We start from the raw sequence: 20942 nt of genomic DNA on the forward strand, positions 1-20942 counted from the left end.
TCTCGGGTTGTTACTTTCACCAATGTAAAGTGCTGAATATATTTTAAGGAGAACTTTAATTTTCCAAATGCTACCCTGAACAAGTGAGGCTACAAAATACAACATGATGAATGTCTTGAAAATCGTCGAGTACATAAGTTTAAGAGAGAAAAGTTGAAATAGTCCATTTGTCACAGAGTGAATTGTGATCTTACATCATTATTCTCCTCACCACAGAGTGTGGGAGGAAAATCCTCTACCCTGTAAGCAGAAAGCATTAACATGGGATGACTGAACTTTTTTTTTTTTTTTTTAGTCTCAGTGACCTTTCTCCACAGAAGAGGGATTGCACCATAACCTATGTTTGTAGAAGCATCGCACTCGAAGCTTTATTTCATGACATGCAACACTCGTTAAAACCTGAACTGATAAAGTCAACATTCTTCTCTCTCGGCTGCCCTACTGACGACACTCAGGCAAGCTTTGTAGATAATAATCACAAAATCTATGTGCTCTTTTCTGGATCTTCCTGCTGTTGTGCAACACATTGAGGTCACAGTGTTGATATGTTCCCATAACATTGCCACCTAGTGAGCTACATTTAAGAAGAAATCCCACTTCAATCCAATTTATTGTTTGTCAAAAAATCCTTCAAAGCCGGACATTTTCCATGGGAAAAAACACCAAATGCCTCATCTGCTAATTACAGAGCTTTGATCCACCTGTATTTTAAGAACAGCATTACAGTTTTATTTCCAGATTCACTCAATCTTAAAATAAGAGTTCCTGCTATCTTTTTCTCTCCCAGTTGTTGAAACTAAGCTTACAGCCCAGCCTCCGCTGTTAGTTTCAGCTAGGAAAATCTGCTATTTCTCATTAGCACCGACACACTGGTGGTGTGATTTTGTTGACTCTGCAATAGCTGGTACTGTTAAATTACAATGCAACAATTGAGACCAAAAGAAAAAAAAAAAAAAGGCAAAACATGGCCTGAAAAGTTACTTCTTCTGCGCCATTAATTCCTTTGTCTACTTCATTATATAAACCAACAGATTTAGGTAGGTTTGGGGATAGTAAATACTATCCCTTTCAATGGGATTGTAAAAACAAGAAAGGGAGAAAAATCAAATAGCCACTGCTGCTATTTATGACATTGGTGTATATACTGTAATTTGTAAATGCGAACAGAAGCAATAGATTTTCCACATTTAATACCATTACTTCAGAAAAGCCTTTTAAATATTGTGTTCGATGCAGTTGTTGAATATAACAGCCTGGTGAATCTTGATGACAATCTCTCTTCTCTTGAATCTCAAAGCCAAAAGGGAATTTAAAGTCCTGTAAAACAGAGTTCTAGATTGTTCCAGATACACAGTCCATTTCACGTTGGGAAGCCACCAGAGACTTCTTCACCACATTATACTATGAAAAATCATAACACTGCAGGACTTTCCTCGTTGCTTACAATTGGTAAAGACTTTGCAACTTTTTATGGCTGAATCAGAACTTGTTTAAAATGTTAATCATCAGATACAGGACTAGCTTACTAAGCAAAAGGGAGTTCAGTATTACAGGACCCACAAAGTCTTTAAAGGCTGTCTTTAAAGGCTCTTCAAGGCTGTTTACGAATACCAGGCATTTTTAGTATGCTGTCACTTCTTTGGAGAACTGACTAGTTGCAATTAGAAGCTGGAAGAGATCTAAGCACTAACTAAATTCATGAATCTCTTCAGAACTATGAAGAAACCTTTTAGTATCATCCATGGTGTTTCACCATCTTTCACCCAAATACTAGTTTCAATATTAGCAGTTTGCTCACCACACAATTCACGAGAACTATGATTCTACAGCAGAACACCCGCTCTAAGAGGTCACAAATCAAATCAACAGAAACACAGTTTTAAAAATTTTCAACTTTGAAATTTATTTAGAACTCAGGGGTTAAGCGTGGCAAGTTTCCAATTGTCTGTTAATAGCATACCCATGTCACTACCAAGTAAATTGCACTAATTCCCTCTGCCCCCCTCCCCCTTAGAAATCTGCAGGTTAGTTTGCTTAACAGCCAGTGGTTTTGCAAATAGTGTATTCTAGGACACTACTGCATTTCCTGAGTGTTCAAAGCTTCTGTATGATACATTAAGCTGAAGAAAAAAACAATGATATTATCATTCAGAAATAAAACAGCTATTTTAACTTACTGCTGAAGTATGGAATCATAAAACGCGATGCATTTTGACAGGAAATTGTTTTGGGTTACTTAAAAAAATTATTTTATGACATCCTTTTTACTTCCATTTTAAACTAAACAGTTTTGAGCTTCAACTCATTAATCTCAAGACTATTAAAAATGGCTGGAGAACTTATGATTCGCTCAGACAGAAATGTAGTTGGGACTAAGATATCCATGTCAGTACCCCTTTAACTTTTAGGGTATAGTCCTAGTGGCTCTAACAAAAGCAGCATAACAGGGTATTTCTGGTTTTGTGTTCATTTTTTTTTAGTGCTCTTGAAAATGAGTTACTAATAGCACTGACCAGAGTGCTCAAACATAGGATTTCAGACAATCGCTTTGCAGTACACTTCAGCTTTATCATGCAAAACCAATCTAGTTATAAACATCCCCACACTAAACACGATAAATTGTGCCAAAGTATGTGATGTGAATAAACGTCAGCTAGTCTATCAACACATTGACATATGTCAGCTTGTCTATCAAGCATTGCTCAAGTCCAGAGTAAGATTTCATTTGTCAGAACTGAACTCCTTTATGGGCAGACTGCATAGTCTATGTATAAAGTTACCAGTTTTTGTATGGAAAACCTCAAAGGTTGTACTTATGTTGGCAATAAGGTTTAGAGAAGAGTTTTAACCCTCTAAATTCACAATCAGTTAATACATCAACGAAGAGGTCCCACCATCTGTCAGTAGGACTTTTCCATAAAAGACCACAATCATTTCTTAATCAAAAATCTGAAGCAGAGACAGCCGATGGAAATGCTAACTACATTGTTCTTGCATCATTTTTCACAATACATTCTCATTTACAGATGACTTTGGCAGAAGGGTTCTTCAGGCTGTGACTGAACAAAAAGCAACTTCTTGTCTCAGTTTAAGCTCTTCTTTTTTTCTTTAAATGGAAATTTGTTTTAAACAAAGAATTGATAGTATAGGCAATTACCAACAGGAATTACCAAGTGGTGATGTGTTTCACTCTAGTATTATGTGAGTGGCTTGCCAATCCTTTTCCTCTAAAATATTTGTAAAAACATTGGAAATAACTATTAAGTTTATTTTTAAAAAAAGCTCTATAAACATCTGCTTAATGCCCTTTCCTTCAAATACAAGACCTCCACATTTCAGGGTCTTTTTTTTTTTTTTGTGGATTTAAGGGAGAGGTCAGGGAAGAGGTAAAAGATAGGATAACTGCTATCTTTTCAGTTGTTATGATAGAAAATTTGAATGACTACTGCTCTAAAGATTAAATACAGACTTCACATAATCCATCACAACAGCGGAAATAAAACATAACTGAAACCATATAAAATCCATATCAGGTCAAATGACGGTACATTAAGAATAACCTTACATGTTATACAGAAGGTAATGCAGACAGATTAAAAGCCACTGTCAGTACGATCATAGTCTTACTGTACAGACAAGTGACTCAAGCATTTCTAATTACTAAAGGGGAAAAATTAGGTTATAAAAGAAAAATGCATCAAACACACTTTCTTCAAATGTCTATACTATGATTTAAATTAAAAGCCTTAAACATTCTCCTACATACTCCACTTCCAACTTAAATGGAATATTGCTGTCAATATACAAACCTTAGAGGGCACTTCTAATCTAGTTAGTATAACTATGCTAAAGGACAGCTATCTTACAAAGGAGATTAAGTTCAGATGTTTAGAAACTTTAACAGTAAGAGAAAGTTAGAAACTCTAAACAGCTACTTGTGTTTAACTATAATTACCTTTTAGAGAACATTAGACTAAACTCCAGTATTTTATACGGTCATTGTATTAAAAGAAACTTCTACCACACCTAAAGGATAAGGCATAGCCATCTACTAATTGGCATATTTGTTTATTTGTCTCGGTTGTGAAAATGTCCTTATTTGTGTAAGCAGCAAAACAAATTTCAACTGAATGATTGCTATATGCAAAAGGACTGAAGGCAATTGCCTCTGCAGTGAACTTTACAGTTCTCAACAGCACACACGCAACATGCTATCTGAAAAAAGTTACTAACTGAACTACATGTATTAAATACTGAAAAAAGTTTTACATTTTTATTATAATTTATTTTATTTAACAATCTAAGAAGTTTGCAGCCATCAGAAGTTCCAGTGCAATTTCAGGTGCAATTGGGAATTCAGGAATCTCCGTAGAGCTGTTAGTATAGCGGACCTTGTAGGTGAAATACATGCATACTTTGGATAGGACATGGGATGGGATCTCTCTAAAATTCACCTCATTTGTTTCGTTTTCTGCAAACTGTCCTGTAGAAGAAAAAAACAACAAACCAAAAATCAGAATCTCAATTCACTGCAAAAATGAAACACTTCACTATACGCTAATACAAGGCATTCCAAATAGACTTGCTAGGTCCCATATTCCTGGGTATTACACTCTTCAATGCAAAGCAGGATGTGCCACATTCACAGCCCTCAGGAATATGAGGATCCCTTGTATTTAAAAATCTTTGTTCATTTTGGCTGGAAAATATTAATAATATTCTGAAAAACTACACCAGAAATTTAGGTTTAATTCTGATGCTTGCTTTTGATAGGTGCTCTAAAGCTGTAGCACATTCCACGCTGAAGCCCACACTAACAACATTTACAAATACAGGTATCAATCCAAATTTTTAGCTAGCTTTCTCAAGAAAACAAAATTGTTTAATATATATTCCATATTTGCATAGGCACACTTATCAGTTTTGTTCCCTTTGTCATCCCACTATCTTTGAATTTCTTGGACAGTTTCAGTTGAAACGTCAAAAGTTACATTAACTTGCTGAGCTGTGAGAACAGGCAGGCAGGCGGGAAAGGAAAACCCAAGTATGGTACGAAAGGTTCCATATAACAGGGCTTTAGCCCTATTAGATTTGAAGAATTTATCCAAAGATCAAAACTCAAGTATATTTGAACCTTTCTTTTGTGCCCTCTAAGGATGAAATTTAGAAGATATGACATCATCCCATTGTTAGTCCCACTGCCATCCTACTGTTATCTTTGTAACCGTTTTCCTCATCTCTCAGTTTTAAATTCATTAAGCTGACAAACAACACAAAGCCTACTAACATGCACTCCATATTTGTGGGAGACCTAGCAACATGTGGTTACCACTACCTCTGTAGGAATCCCTTTCATAGTAACTACAAAACAGAGTTATTTACTAATGTCTACACGTATTTGTGTAGAAGTATCTGCACATATGTACTGAAGCCAATCTGGCTTGAATTCTATTACAGGAACAGTAGGAAGCAACACAAATGTTAGCATATTGAAAATCTCACAATACTGAAGTAGAGAACACACAACCATCAGTGAAATGATGACCTATTTAAGTGGACAGCAGAAATGGGTTTGCAAGGAAAATTATTCATCTTGCAAGTATGTATACAACGTGCTTAAAAGCTGACTCCTTTACAGAGTCCATTTTCTAGCCCTCTAAACAGGATACTTTGCCTTTTACTTCTTCACATTGTTACAGACCATGGAACAAATTCAGAGCAGATCTTGTAACTACTCTTCCTCTTACACACCTGGGAGGCTGACACAGACTGGATCAGACACAATAGATCTGCTACGTATTTTCAAGCACAACTATTACAATGACATTTAGCAGACTATTAAATTGAGAACTTTAATTGCTCAATTTACGCAACTTTGCCCAACTGTTGAGTAATTTCAAAGTATAGTCAGCAAATAGATCCTTCCAGCAATCAGAGGCCCACATAGCCCACTGTCCGCCATTCAAGCGACCAAAGATAAATATATGGCATGAGGATAAGGAAGAAGGAAGGCACAAATGTTAACTTCTCCCCACTCTCTCCTCCACCATTCAGGCTTTGACAATTAGTTCAGACACTTCTTAAACAGGAGGTAGTCTCATGCATCTAGCAAAACGTGAAGGCTTTCCCTTCTCTAAATTTATCTCCCTCCTTCAAACTTAAGCTAATTTTTGCCATTAAGCTCAGGAACTCCTTGCTATAAGATTCTTTGAATACTCAAAGTTCCACCACAGAGGAGGAACTTTGAAGAGCTACCAACTCTTGTTTGTATTGAATTTGACAGCTGCAACTTTCACACAATGCCCTCAAGTTCTCGTAACAGGGAAAACTAGTAGCAAGAACATCGTAAGATTGCTAGCTGTCCAGAAACAGAGTCCAATTATATGGCATACAATACTCCACAGAGGTAGACTGTTCCAGTGGAAACAGAACTGTCAGCTTTTGATCAAGTTATTATTTGTTCCAGCTTTCACTCACTACATGATATACATTTAAACAGTCCAACAAATAAAAAGGGTATGACGGTATTAAATCTTTTCTACCTACCTGGTCCACTCAACATAGCTTTTATTGTTCCTGATGTTAACGCATGCTCTCTTTTTACAATGAACTCATGGCCATCAGAAGATATTAACTTCACGTACATAGCATCTGGGCCCTCACACCCACCGTATGTTTTCTCTTCTCCATCTATGGTGGAAAACATTAACAGTTTCAGAACACAATAACTGATTCACATTACTAAAAACGCAAGCTGCAGTTTTTCCCGTGACTACATTTGCAGAAGAACCACTGACTACCACCAAAAATAAGACAGAAGAATTTAGATATTTGAAGACTTCTCTGAAGAGTTCAGCAACCTATTTAAGAGAAGGAATTATTAGAAAAATGTAGGATTTTTGATTAATATCTCCCCTCTCTCCTCTGTTCATCTCCAAATTCTGACATTTAAAAAATCTATGTAGGAAAGAAATTTCCCTTAGACAAATTCTCAAGTGAAAGTATGTACTTATTTTAAGAATGTGCTACTTCTTCCATTCTCAAAGCTATTGCCATGTCTGCACGCTAGTACTTAATAGAAATTATATAAATACATCTAAATATTTAAAAATACAGACTGCAAGAAAAAAAGAGCTTTTTGAAGAATAGAAGGAATAAAAGCAGTCTAACAAGGTATTTTTGTACTAGAGAAATGAAATAAGATTCATTCCTTCCCCGCTGCTCAGTCACATCAAGAGCATTAGTGCACACCTATATCGTGACCTTCGGTGAAAAAGCACCAAAACCAGGGAAATTTGGAAAGCCTCCCAGCACCAGTTTGACTATGCTTTTTCTGTTTCCCTTCTCTACCTCACTATGTACCTGCTCCCTGCTTTCACTATAAACCCTAATCTTCCTTCCCTTTTTGTTCATTCATTTATTCTCTCCTAAGTAACAGCACTACCTTTAAGTTGAAAAAACGGTGTTATCGTTGCCACCATTGCGCTGCTCACTCCGTACACTCACACTTTCCCCTTCTTGCACTTGCCCTGCCAGTTGAAGCAGCGTGCTCTGGGGCAGGAACCACTGACTACTTTCTGCCCACACTGTGCTTAGCACTATAGGACCCCGTAGCACCAAGATGACTGCACCTGTACTTGGTCTTCATACAGTGCTGTAAAAATGTAAAATGCTGAGTAATGAAGACCACAGTAGTTTTAAAACTTTAAAAAAAAAAAAAACTTTTTAAGTGCAAGAACACCCACCAACCCAGTAAATCTACCATTTCTATCATATTCAGACTGGACAGTTAATGCCTTATTTCAAAGACTGTATTTTCTAAGGGAGTCAAGAACTGACATAAGTATAGCTTCAGTTCTATTAAAAATTAATACTTGAACTTAACACTGCACATAAGACTTAATTTTCAGAACAGTATTAATTTTGGCAGAGAGGTAAAAATGGAAGTTACGAAAGTTCTTACAGCTTCAAAAAGTGTAACAGAAGAGATCTGTACACTTCTAAAAAAGTAATTTCAATATTTCATGATCGCACGTAGAAGTATGGAAGATAAACCAGAGACTACAAACTTGATGTTTGACTGTTAGTGTTGTTTCTCCTTCTGACAAAATAAAAATAGAAATTACATTAATTATAATATATTGCCTTTCATTGTATATAGTGCTATAGCAAATACAATATTCCCCCCAGTCAATTAAGTTGCTTTGTGAATTACAAGTTAAAATAGAATTACCGTAGAGTTATTGCCAATTTTAAGAAAGTATCGTCAAGTGCCAAAGAAGCTAAAATACTTTCAGGAAAAGTGTAGCTAAATCCAGAATCTGTCCAACTTTGTTTCATTAACCATCATTTGTAGTGAGACAGATAATGACAGTTTCAGACAATTAGTCAAGTCTCACACACACTGTAATTTATCAGTCAGTGCTTATTATGATCTCTCAGCCAGAATTAGACAGGCTGACCTTAGTAAGCAAAGAATATTTAAGTCAATATATAGTGAAATTTTCTTGTCCTCTATCTAAAAGTCTTTTGCTATAAAACCTAAAGCTATCCTATTTTAGTATATATATTTTCATCAATAAACATGTTAAGCTCAGTGAAATTTACTGTTTGATAGATACGCTCTGAACAAATTGTTCAATGAACAAACATTCACTTGAGAAATTCCTCTTAAAAAGAAAAAAAGATCTGTAGGAAATTCCACTGAGGTTTCAAACTACAAGAAAAGTTAGTGACAGGATCAACATTTAAAGTCTTATAATTCACCTTCTCTACCAGAGTAGGAGAGAAAATGTTTCACACAGGGAACAACAACAACAAGTCTAAGAAAAATCAACTTACCCATTCTCTTCTTATAAAAAAATTATTTCTTTTCAACAGCAGCTTTTGCAATAGGAGCGTCTGAAAAACACAAATGGCAATATTTGCAGTCAGTAGTCCAATTTCTTACGTCAGCGTTAGTTACAAGCTTTTATATTATTATAAACACTATTAAATAAAAGAACAACGATATACAACATGCAATTTCACGAACACTTAAAGTTTACTTTTTTTTGTTTTGTTTTGCTTTTGTTTGTTTGATTTTTGCTATCCAGATATCCCTACCCGCTCGCCACATTCTAGAATCTCTAAACCGTAGCTTTTGGAAGAAAATGTTCCCTTTTTTTAAAAGGTTTTTAAAGTTTTAAAAGGTTTTTAAGGTTTTTAAAAGCCTTTGACTTTACAGACAGTTACTTCAGTAGCTTATTACTTTTATTACTATGGACACCACCCGTGCAATGGTAGCAGGGAGGTAAAGAAGGCAAGTTCTACCACAATACAGAAGGCACTTAAGAGACTGACCAGTCTGTCCACAGGAAAAAAGATGCCAGAGAACAGCTCAGTATGATGTGAATAGAGGAGGTAGATTTATCATATAGGCGTCCCGGTATTCAGGAGAGACCTCGACAAGCTGGGGAAAGGGGCCAGCAGGAATCTCATGAAGTTCATCAAAGGAAAAGGCACCTGTGAAAGAACTGCAAAGTAGCACATGCAACAGCACTGCCTGGGGGCTGACCGGTAGGACAGCAGCTTTGCAGGAAGAGACCTGAGGGTGCTGGCAGACACCGCGTTGAACACGTGCCAGCAACGTGCCCTTGCAGCAAAGAAGGTCGACAAAACCAGGCTGCTTGAGGAGGCGTGCTGCTGGCAGGCTGAGGGAGGGCATCCTCCCCTTCTGCTCGGCGCCAGTGGGACACATCTGGAGTCTGGGTCCTTGTACAAGAGGGACTGAAGGGCGTCCTGCAACCGACCTCAAAGATGAGCAAAGGATTGGAGCGCCTGTCACATAAGGAGAGGCTGAGAGAGCTGGGACTGTTGAGGCTGGAGAAGAGAAGGCTCAGGGAGCAAGCTAATCAGTGTGCACTAAACACCTGGCCTTCCAACCCGGCCTTCCTAGAAGACTGACGGTTCCCGACACAGACACCAATGTCACCTAGATAATCTACTCCGGATATTTAATGCAGGTATTTGCGTCGTATGGAGCCAGGAGCTCCATACCTTAAAAGCTGACACACAGCCTGCTGCAGACATTTTTTGCCACGGAAATGAATCTGAAGGGTGATAGAAACAGAACGCTTATTTGCGTAACAAATCCAGTTATACGCAACATACATTTCTTTACACCAAACTGCATCTCTGCTGAGGAAAAGAAAGCTTTGGAAGAGAAATTCCACCCACCTGCTGTCCTAAAATTCCTTTCATGTCTGCAGCTCTCTCCAAACATTAACCCAGCACAAATCAATGACATCCTGTTGTGTGCCCACAGGTCCAGGAAAACACGACCAGCGACTCTGGTTGGTTTCCCAGCTGACACCTGGGATCAGGGGCAGCACAGAGACCGGTAAGGATTCTGGTAATTCATTTCACTGCTTCAAAAAGCAATGAGCAACAGCAGAAGCATGAACTGCAATTACAGTGAAGGACCCCAGAGCAGGAAGGTGTGAAAAAACAGAATAGAGACTGCTTCCCACGTCTCCTCCCTCCTATAACTGTGGTAAAAACTTAGCAAAAAAAAACGTAAGCAAGTTGAGGAGGGAGCTGAAATTTTTTACAAGCTGAATTTTTACAGAGAGTCCTCAGCAAAGTCAAAAAGAATTACACCTTTAGGAGATGCAGCCCCTTGCTATTGCAGATCGCTTCACTTCTCAAGAGTACTTTGGTGCTGAGCGTGCTGATTTGTTCCAGCTCTCTTTTTCACAACTACTCTGTGCAAGCAAGTACGAAAACAAGTATGAAATAATCTGAACGGGTCCTCAAGCTTTCACGAGAAGGCACTTTGTTAAGTATACCTCATCAACCTACACATGCATTACCAGATTAAATAATGGTTTTTAGGTATCTGTGGAACACTGAGCAAAAAGCATCCTCTGTCTACACCGCTGCTGTCTTTGAAAATTATCCCAACTTGACCAAAATATCTCCAAATATTTATTTTCCCCTTGGTATAATGCAAATCTTCTACCAGGTGAGAAGTTTCTGCACATAAGGCACGCTCAAGAATGCCCTTTGAGAGTCAATTTGTGTAGACTGTCACACCCCAATATCGAACGTTAAATGCCCTTGTCATTTTCAAAAATTCCAGAAACTCCTGCAAGGAAATTACATTTGGATGCTGGAACTGTGGCAGCACAAAAGCTGATGACATCTTTCACCTGTTTCAGCAGGTTCTGTAAATGGAAATCAAGCATCCTGAAGGGTATCTGTTACTCAGGAACAGAAGGGATACCTTACATCGTTACTCCTGTTTCACAGAAGAGAGCATCACTTCTGCTACCGCTTTCTCTAGCCACAAAACCCTTCCGTACACTCCAAGAGAGTAGTGAAACTGCTTGTTTTTATGAATAAGCATAAGTGATGCCATCCATACCAGTGGATGTACTGCTGAAAATAAAGCGTGCCTCGGTTTCCAATACAAATAATGCCACTAAATATAGGCATAAGGTCAGGCTAGTTTGTGGGAACGCAATTACATTAACACTTCCCAAGGTGAGAGCATGATTTGAGGGGCACATTAAATCTTGGGAAACGAAACAATGTCTACACCAAAATATTAGAGCTATGGCAAAAAACGCAGCGATCATTTTAATAACATCAAATGAAATGTGCTATCATATGATTAGAGAGAAAAAAACACAGGTATTAACACCTAAGGGGGGAAAAAAACATGATCAGGCTTAGTGGTCAATTCTATGAAATATAAAGGAAAACAGGATACAAGTTGGCATGCTGGACTAGCTAATACCTAAAGCCCAAACCAGTCATTTCCCTGAAAACAGGAAAGGAGGGCTAATTAGATGCAATCTGGACTAAGCAAATCATCTGGGGTTAAATAAATGGGGTAAGAGGATAATCTTAAAAGGAGAAAAACTGTCCAACAATACCGTGTGATGTTGTGAACGTGGAACATTTGGACTGCAGAAGAACTACTATTTTCTCCAAAAATGATACGAAACTTGTTATTTTAACAATGTTGCCAGAAAAAAAAAAAAAAAGACAGGCTAAGATGAGACAGAAGTGGAAGGCACTGCAGCAGAAGGGGAACAGAGCGTCACACCAAGTGACTGGTCTTGAAAAATGGCACACTAGAAGCTACATGAAATGAAACTATGAAATGCAAGAGCCCTGCACGTAAGGACTGACTTCTTTTACATAGCCACGACTCATCGTTTGGAAGTGTTGGTCTTTCTGTGGTCAGCTATAAGCTGATGCAGCTCTGAAGTATTTAAAAAAAAAAAAGAAAAGGAAGGGAGGGAGGGAGGGAGGAAGCAAATGCAAATCAAGGAACTTTTTGCAACAGAGACAGGGAAATATTAATGCTGCTGTACCACACATGGGTGACAACTTGTCTGGAGTATCACATGCAATTCTGATTACCTGTTTTCAAGAAAAAAGTTCAAACTGGAAAAACTACAGAAAGGAGATACTGACATGACCAAAGAGGCTGTAAAAGAAAGAGAAATTGAAAGTCTTGCTTGCTCAGCTTAGCAAAACAAAACTGGAATTAAGATAAATATAACAATTCATTAAAAGGATAAACAAAGAGGGAAAGGCATTTCCAAGATTATTCCTCAGTTTAAGCCTGACAAATGAGCATAAACTAACAAAGAATAAAGTTTCTATCACAGCTCCACAATCCAAGTTTGGTTCTGAATACAGAACAAAAATAACATTGCATTGCTAAAAGCAGAAGACGCAGAAATCCTACCTACTTACAAGAAAAAAAAGATCATACATTCCACTATATGACACATTCAACTTGCAAGCAAGGGACAGAGCTTGGTTTCACTCTAGTTCTTGCTATCACAGAATCAATAAGGTTGGAAAAGACCTCCAAGATCACCTGGTCCAACCATCCCCCTACCACCTACGTCGCCCACTAAACCATGTCCCTAAGCACCATGTCCAAAATTTCCCTAAACACCCCCAGGGATGGTGACTCCACCACCTCCCTGGGCAACCCGTCCCAATGCCCGACTGCTCTTTCTGAGAAGCAATGTCTCCTAATTTCCAACCTGAACCTCCCCTGGCACAACTTGAGGCCATTCTCTCTTGCTCTGTCACTAGTCATCCTGACATAATATATCACTTCTGAAAAATATAATTGTGGATGTTAGGAGTATAGGTTTACTTCTGACAAAATACGGTAAGCAAAGAGCATGGAAGGATCATAGCGTCAATGCAAAAAGAGAGCAGGAAAACAGAGAAAGAAAGGAAAACAAGAAACCCGGGAAAGCTAAAAAAGCAGTAAAACTGTTAGCATCTATTGGTTCCTCTTCCGGATTAAGAAGCGTTCAATGTGTCAGGACACATTGTGAAGATCTGAACATACTGCTGCTTGAAATGATTTTGTGAAAACCATCTTCTTTCCAACAACTACACCCAAGTTATCTGAGACGGTACTAACGTGATCCCACGCACGCCACAGCCTGTTTTCTTCAATTAACGCAGTGTTTCATAAGCTTACAGAAAAGTTTGTGGGAACAGCAGATGATTTACACCTTGGGGTAGAATATAGCTAAGTATCATAAACCACGATAACTAAACAACACAAGGCAAGTGTTCTCGTTAGCATGTTTAAATATGTTCTTGTCCTCCTCATAACCCTAAGCAGAAACAGTGCGGGACAGCGCATTTGGTTTGACTTCTCTCTCCTGTTTCTCTTGAAGCATCAAGTGGAAGAAAAACAAACAAAAAAAATATGTCCACGACCCTCCTAGCTTACTGCCAAAGCTGCACGCTTGTCTCCCAGGCTTCCCACCATTTTCAGAGTACCTACACAAGTATACCCTGTATGTCTACAAGACCGGAATGCACTTGGTGAGCACACCCTAATTCAACTGAACACGTGCAAAAAGAGATTCCAGAACCCAACATTTTAATTCAGTTAGCATAAGAAGCTTAAATGGACACAAACACTTGCAAGCACTCAGATTCTTTGTTCCCACAGAAAACTCTCTAAAACTCAGACTCTGGTGCAGGTTAACTCAAATGGCTTCCAATTCTTTGCTGTGTAATGCAGACACACACAGGGCTTTTGTACGCTTCAGTTGGTGACATTTCTGCATTCTACGTGATCAACTTTTTGGAAAGTGTGGGGCAAATAACACAAATGCCTTTACAACTCCTGGGTTAGTTGAGAAGTCAAATGTGAAATTTTCTGGGTGTCATTTGCGTATCAAGAAGAGTTATTCAGTAAACAAAGGCTCTTGTGTGCTAGAACAGTAGTCTCTTACTGTTTAATCCTAAACTCTAGTTCTATTCTAGATCCCATACACTATTCCGTTTAAAAATACCACTCTTCAGTTTAGCATTCGTTGTTCAGGACACACCAAAAAAATCATTAATGTAAATAAGGATTGAAGCATACTTAGAAAAACCATGAGAGAAAATTGGTACACGACGATTTCCCAAGCAGCTGGTTCACCATCCCATGCTTGTGCACTACAGTTCCAACATTCAGGGACAAACTGTCAGGAAGGTGCACTAAAGGTGAACGCTAGTTCAGACAAGCAGGAGATGAGCCAGGATGCTGCCTGTGCATGGAGTATCAAAGACCTCACTTTATTTAAGATACACTTTTTCAAAGAAAGCTTTCCTTTCCAGTAATTCCCAAGAAAGAAAAAAAGGGGTTATTGTTTTCTTCCTAACATACAATAAAAGTCCTGATTACTGTATACCTCTTCCTACTGGGGGGAAAAACAAGCTGATAGCATATTCCATTTTTTTTCTTTATATGGCACAGATTTCTGCCCTCTCATTATAAGCATTCGTCAAAACCTACTGTTATGCAAACTACCCTACAACAAAGATGACTAAATACTGAAACCTTCCAGATAAAAGAAAACTTTTCCTACATCCAAATTCCTTTATTTTAGAATTACAAAAACGTGTCATCTGAAGCTAAGTAAGTTTTCCAAAGATATGAATTTGTCGCCACACAAACCATAAAGGACATAAGCATGAAGACAAATATATCAGAAGAATAAACACAAAGGTGGGAGACAGAAGAAGAGAATTAGAGAATCATCTGGATCTCCTCACTGTACCAATACTAAGTCTTTAAATTCAGACTAGAAGAAAGTAGCAAAACGTGTTCGTCACCCATTCTAGTATGAAAAAAATAAAATCTCAAATGACTTTTCTCTGATACAACAAGAAAAAACTGCCAAAAGTGCTTACAGTTTCTAAAGGTTATCTATCCTAAGCCTCCCAGTGTTTATGGGAAATCTTAGGGAAAAAATGATTTACACTGCTTCAAAACACTGGATAGCTGATCTCCAGATGTATTATGGAAAAATTAGCACTTATTCTCCCCGAAGTAACTCTTGATTTAATGAACAGTGTTTCGCTCCCAGCAGTGTTTTTGTCTGTAGTATGGCAAAAAGAGGAACCTTGCGTACAGAAAGGAATATTCACGAACACGGGCACAAAGTTGCTCTTGCTCTGAAGGTACCTCAGCTGTCTGCTACTTGCATTTTCCTGGCCTCCTTCCAAACTGAACTTTTGCGAGCGACCCGCCGCAAAGCCAAGTAAACAGAAGGAAAGCCCACGACTATTTAGGCGTCCCTATTGCGCAGGGCTTGCTTATACCGCGATCTACAACACCAAACACCTTTACTGAAGCCCCTCCGGACAGCACTGCGCGTTATAGGATAACGCCGGCCGTCGGAGGTGCCTGCTGGTGTCACACCGTCCCCCCCCACGCGTGTGCCTACAGCCAGCGATATCTCACCGGCGTGACAAGCCCTCCCGGAGGCGCAGGCTCTCCTCAGCGGCGCGACTTCCCTCCTACCCCCGGGCGCTGAGGGAAGCCGGGGAGCGGCCACCTACAACCGGGCCCCCCTCCCGGAGGCGGCGTCGACACCTCCGGGAGGCTCCCACCCGCCTCCAGCCCCCGCCTCCCCCCACCCCAGCACCGGGAGGGACCTGCCGGAGGCCGAAGCCCTGTCCCCGAGCTCCGGGTGGGCTCCGGGAGGGCTCCGGGAGGGCCCCGAGGGCTCCCCCGGGCTCCCCCCGGCCCGGCCCGGCCCCGCCGCCCCCTCACCCGTCGGCGCCGCTCCCTCCGCCCCGCTCGCAGGGCCCCCGCCGCTTCGGGCCGAGCGCTTCCGCCAGGGCACGGCGCAACTTCCGCTCCCCCGCGCCCTGCCCTTGGAAGGGAGCGAGGCCGCCCGGCTCCCGCCATGCCGCGCGGCGGCGCGCAAGGCACGCTGGGGGACGTAGTTTCCCGCGGGTGGGGGGGGCGGCCGCCATGTTAGGAGCGGGGCGGCGTTGCGCGGTGCGCGGGGAGCTCTGCGCGGGTCCCGGGCGGTGCCTGCCTGCCGGGGGAGCCTGAGCGCGGGGCTGCGCCGCCGGGGAGGCGGCCCGCCGACATGCTGCTGCTCCGAGCTGCCGCCTGCTGCCGCCGGGCCGCCTCCGGCCCCGCCTGGCTGCGGGGGGCCGCCGCTCACCGAGGGCCGGCCGCCGCCTGCCGCCGCCGGGACAGCGCGGGGGGGCGGCAGGTATGGGGGGGAGGGGTCTGCCGGGGGTGGTGGGCCTCGGCCTCACGGCGTACTCCTTTCTGAAAAGAACGGGGAAAATACAGGAAGAGAGGTTTTGGCGAAGACGCGTGGGGTAAACCGGGGAGGTGCTGGGGATCGCCGGGCAGCGAGGCTGGGGCGGCTGGGTTTCCCTCTGCAGTCTCGCTTAGTGCTAAACGTGTGCTGTGGAGTCGTGGGCTTGAACCGGGATTTTAAGAGTTGCGGGTTTGGGAGGCCTTCCTGCAAGCCGTGTATAAAAGGGATGCGAGTTTAACGTTTGTACATCGCTTTGTCGATATTTAATGCTGCTTTGAAATAACTAGTTGGAATATCATAAAAATAACGAATCAATGTATTATTTGAAATCTCTGTATGCCTCATAGTGTGTACCCTAACTTTAATTCCTAATTGAGGATGCTGGGAGTAGCTTCAGGACAAGGAGACACCTTTGTGAAGTGCAGATTGGTACTGATGTTTGTTGCTTGCTCTCGTTTTCCAGGTTACGTCTTTTCATGCGCTGGCTGTTCGCAGCCTCAGCACATCCGCCCCTCCTGACCACCCGGAACATGGAAGATTAGTTTATAAAGGAAACTTGGCAAAGGCGGTGTTTGGTATGTGACTTGAAGAGATTTGCTCTTCTTTTTTTGTGTTTTGTTTTTGTTTGTTTGTTTAAAAACTTTTAAATGCAACATTATAAAACTGAATGTTATTCTTTCTATCTCTGCTAAAACCCAAATCCTCTGTTCAGCAAAAAAAAAAATAATCTTGTTGTCATGCTTGACTTTATGCTTTTCCACCATGTAATGGTTAATGTTAACAATTTTTCTATATTTCAGTTAATTTTAGGTCTGCGGGGAGTTTTGATAGTACAGTGCAACTCTGTAATCCCTCAGCCTACTTCTTTTTCTCTTGCAGCCTGTGGAGTGCATTTCTCAACCCAGGAGACAACAGAGACTAGCTGTAACTGATATTCACGTTCTGTATGCTTTTGAACGTTACTGAAATGTCTCTGAAGTAGGCACATGCTATGATGAAAAGCGCTGTCTGTAGTAAGACTTCTGTTAATCTTCTTTGACCAGCTAATGTTCCAAAGACCTAGTGAAAAGTAGTCCATTGAGTGGATTCTGTTAGGTGTTTTTGAAATGAAGGAAAAAGTATGCTTTGACATACTTAATTTCCACAGCATTCTTAGACTACTGGTTCTTACGGTGGCTCAAGGACTGGGGGTGTTCCACAGCAGTGGTTACTGTCTTCCAAGTTGTATGCAAAGATGGCTGTGGAGTACTTGTTAGTATTGATTAAGCTAGATTTTTCAACTTTCAGCACAGTGGGGGACCAAGCAAACGTTTCTTTGTAAAGCACATTGAATGTCTACTTCGGCTGTTGGGGAAGGGAGAGATGCCTGGCCGTATCTGTGGTGATTACTCCTGTCTGTGAGGTGAAAGCTTCATACTTGTGCATAATTGCATAATAGCTGAGTTCATCATAGAAATAGAGCTAGCTGCTAGCTTTGGTAAACCCAGTGTGAATATATAAACAAACCGTAACAGTAGAAGGAAGAGAGTACTGAGTTTCCTGGTTCTTGTTAATGGCTTCTTGTATTGGAGAGTTTTTTAAAAAGTGGATTTTCAATAACTTTATCAGTTCAAGTAATGACATAAATTTATAGTAGCAGACCATGTGCAATTATAGAGATGATTTTACTCCTAAGTATTAACCTTGGTTTTCTCTTCTTGTTTTATGTAGGTGTGAGGTTTTTCTCTTACTCCACCAGCGTATTCAACCTGTTCATGGTGCCCTACATCATGCTCAAAACTGGCATTGGATTTGATAGTCTGCTTATACAAGCTGCATTTTATGGGTTGATAGGGTTTTTTACATTTGTAACGCCAGTCACTTTGCATATCCTTACAAAAGGCTATGTGATTCGACTCTATTACAAAGAGGAAATGGACACCTATACAGCTATTACGTACAATGCAATCTTGACAGAAAAAGTGACTGTCTTCCATCAGAAAGATGTGAAGATTCCAGACATCACCAAGATGTTTACAACGTTTTATGCTAAAACTAAATCAATGCTTGTTAATCCGCTGCTTTTCCAGAATCCTGAGGATTTTAACCGTCTCATGGGCTATGACAAATCCTTATATTTTGATTTTGAGGAGGAAAAGGAAAACAGTGAAAGTAAATAACTTGCAGATCAGGAATGTCACTTATAGTTTATGGTGCAGAGCTATATATGTAAAAGCATGTTATGTTCTATTACATTTTCTTAAGTATCAGGTAACATTTGAGTTCCCCAAATGTGTTTTGGAATGTACTGAAAAAAAAGGTTCTAAACAATGTGCAGTCTTTCTTCAAAGTTAATGACACAAAACGTACTAAAAAATGCTTATGTCTGTCTTGTGCTTGCTGTTCTTGATTTGACTTTTATTATTAACTATCCAGGAGAATGGTAAAATTCATGGGCTGTGCTTCATACTCACAATCTCTGTTGTAAAATTCATATTAAAAAAATGATCAGCATTCATTACCTGTCAAGTTTTTAAGATTAGAGAGAAATTGCATTTAATGCAAAAAGATAGGGCTCTTTCTTTTTTTTTTTTTTTTTTCCTCCTGATGCTGCTCTTCATACCCAGAGTGGTATCGGCTTTTACTTAGCCAGGAAGAGTCTTCAGAAAGCAGACAGGTATTGTTACTAGTTCCTTTTAGAGGTCTGGGGGGCATCTGGAGAAGTTAGAAAGAACAGCTTAGTCACAGCAAGGTATAGTCACGGGTACTAAATGGTGTGTTAAGATAGAGTCCCATTCCCAAGGAACACTGCTCCCAGATACGGAAAACAAGTAGCCTGTCTTTTCTGTGTGTACTTAGGGGAGCGTGTTAGTATAAGAACTGTGCTGTGAAAATCCTGTCAAAGCATGCTGTATTTGGACCAACTTAAAATACTAGCAGCTGCTGGTTAAAATGGACTCATTCACCATTTGTGAAAGTTGGGGATGCAAAAGGAAATCTCTGATAGAATACTGTTTAGAGCTTGTGCCTTAAAAAGTATACCTCTTGATTTTTAGGTCTGCAAAGAAAGACATCTTTAATTCAAGTAAAGAGCATTAGATCTTTTCATGTGACTGGATTGCTTAAATTAGTTTTGCACTCTGAATAAGTGAAAATTGGATTTAAATGTTTTTAATCCAAGGAGAAGTTTGACACGCAAACTGACAAGTACTTGTATAAAAATAATGAAAGTCCTAAATATTTTCAGACTTAAAAAATTGCTGAATCAGACAAGAATACATACAGAATTCAAACTGATCCTTTCATATTGGCAGTTTACTTTGTAAATCTGATGCTTGCTACTAATTCCTGATTAGTCATCCTGATCCTGTGAATAAAGAAAAAATAATTAGGAAACATCCGTACAGGTGGTTATAAGTTCTAGCCAAGGAAAAGATGTATTTAAAAGTCTAAATGTATTCTAAAACTATGATTCCAATTCCTTCTTGCAGGTTGACGCTGTAGATAATTCTAAAATACATGTGTTTTTAAATATTGTTCTTAACTGTTGAAACCACTCTTGATATAATTGCTAATTAAAAAGCAAATCAGTCCATTGAGTTATTTCTGAGGCACATTTGTGTTGGAACAGCTTTCATTTGAAAAGCCTGATCTAACCCCGTAAAGCCAGTATCACTCGGTAGGTAAGCGGTAATATACAAAAATGTGTTCAATGCATCATACTGAAGACAGGAGGCCAGTAACAAGCAATTCTGATCACTTGGTTGTAGTACTTGTTCTCAATGAAGTGATGTTTTACACCTAATTAAAAAATTGTTCATTCTTTCCATGTCTGTGCCCATTCTCTTCTTTTTGTGCTCACTTATGATGTTCATCATCTTTAAATGCCAAGTAGAGAGGGAACAGGAACTCTTAAGTAATATCAAAATCCTCAGACTTTTCTTCTGACTGGTAAGAATTTTCACTGTTGAAATTTGGTATCTTGCTGAGTCAGATTTAAGCAGCAATAATAAGAGTTTTCCATCCCAGTGGTTAAGTTTCTCAAAAAAGAAAGTAGAGGCAGTAAACATCATTTCTTCTACCTGTTTGTCTCTTGACAGTGAAATGCAAGTTCACTGAGTAAGTGGCTTTTGAAAGATAGATGATTTAAAATAAATACATGTGCAGGTTTTTACCAGCAGGTAGATGACAATTCTGGCCACAATGCAGTCTCAGAAGAATATGTTATACTACCAAATGTGCACCTTGAAAACAGTGGTAATTCCATAGCTTTCTATTAAAAGTACTTTTATATTAAAATGTGATCTTACTAAAATTTGAAAAGAGTTTTTGCTTTCCAGCATTGGCAAAGGTCAAATTTGCTAGAGATGC

The 20942-nt window shown here is 39.8% G+C and overlaps 2 protein-coding genes across 6 annotated transcripts; one reads left to right on the forward strand and one right to left on the reverse strand.

Moving 5' to 3' along the window:
* Positions 1-4055: 4055 nt before the first annotated feature.
* On the reverse strand, positions 4056-16236 carry ELOC (elongin C). Of its 5 annotated transcripts, XM_040546036.1 has the most exons (5): positions 16085-16162; positions 10219-10354; positions 8842-8901; positions 6547-6690; positions 4056-4483 (listed from the first exon to the last, which is right to left on the reverse strand). In XM_040546036.1, the coding sequence occupies exons 3-5, from the start codon at positions 8843-8845 to the stop codon at positions 4293-4295; spliced, it is 339 nt and encodes a 112-aa protein (XP_040401970.1). In that variant the 5' UTR covers positions 8846-8901; positions 10219-10354; positions 16085-16162; the 3' UTR covers positions 4056-4292. The 5 variants fall into 5 exon arrangements, with proteins under 5 accessions (XP_040401970.1, XP_040401969.1, XP_040401971.1 ...); XM_040546035.1 differs by lacking the exon at positions 10219-10354 and having other exon boundaries at positions 16085-16235; XM_040546037.1 differs by lacking the exons at positions 10219-10354; positions 16085-16162 and adding an exon at positions 15773-15791.
* Positions 16237-16276: 40 nt separating this feature from the next.
* TMEM70 (transmembrane protein 70) lies at positions 16277-20400 on the forward strand. Its single transcript, XM_040546032.1, has 3 exons — positions 16277-16538; positions 17056-17167; positions 18303-20400. The coding sequence occupies exons 1-3, from the start codon at positions 16410-16412 to the stop codon at positions 18749-18751; spliced, it is 690 nt and encodes a 229-aa protein (XP_040401966.1). The 5' UTR covers positions 16277-16409; the 3' UTR covers positions 18752-20400.
* The last annotated feature ends 542 nt before the right edge of the window (positions 20401-20942 follow it).

Source organism: Cygnus olor, chromosome 2, assembly GCF_009769625.2.
Source record: "Cygnus olor isolate bCygOlo1 chromosome 2, bCygOlo1.pri.v2, whole genome shotgun sequence".
NCBI lineage: Eukaryota > Metazoa > Chordata > Aves > Anseriformes > Anatidae > Cygnus > Cygnus olor.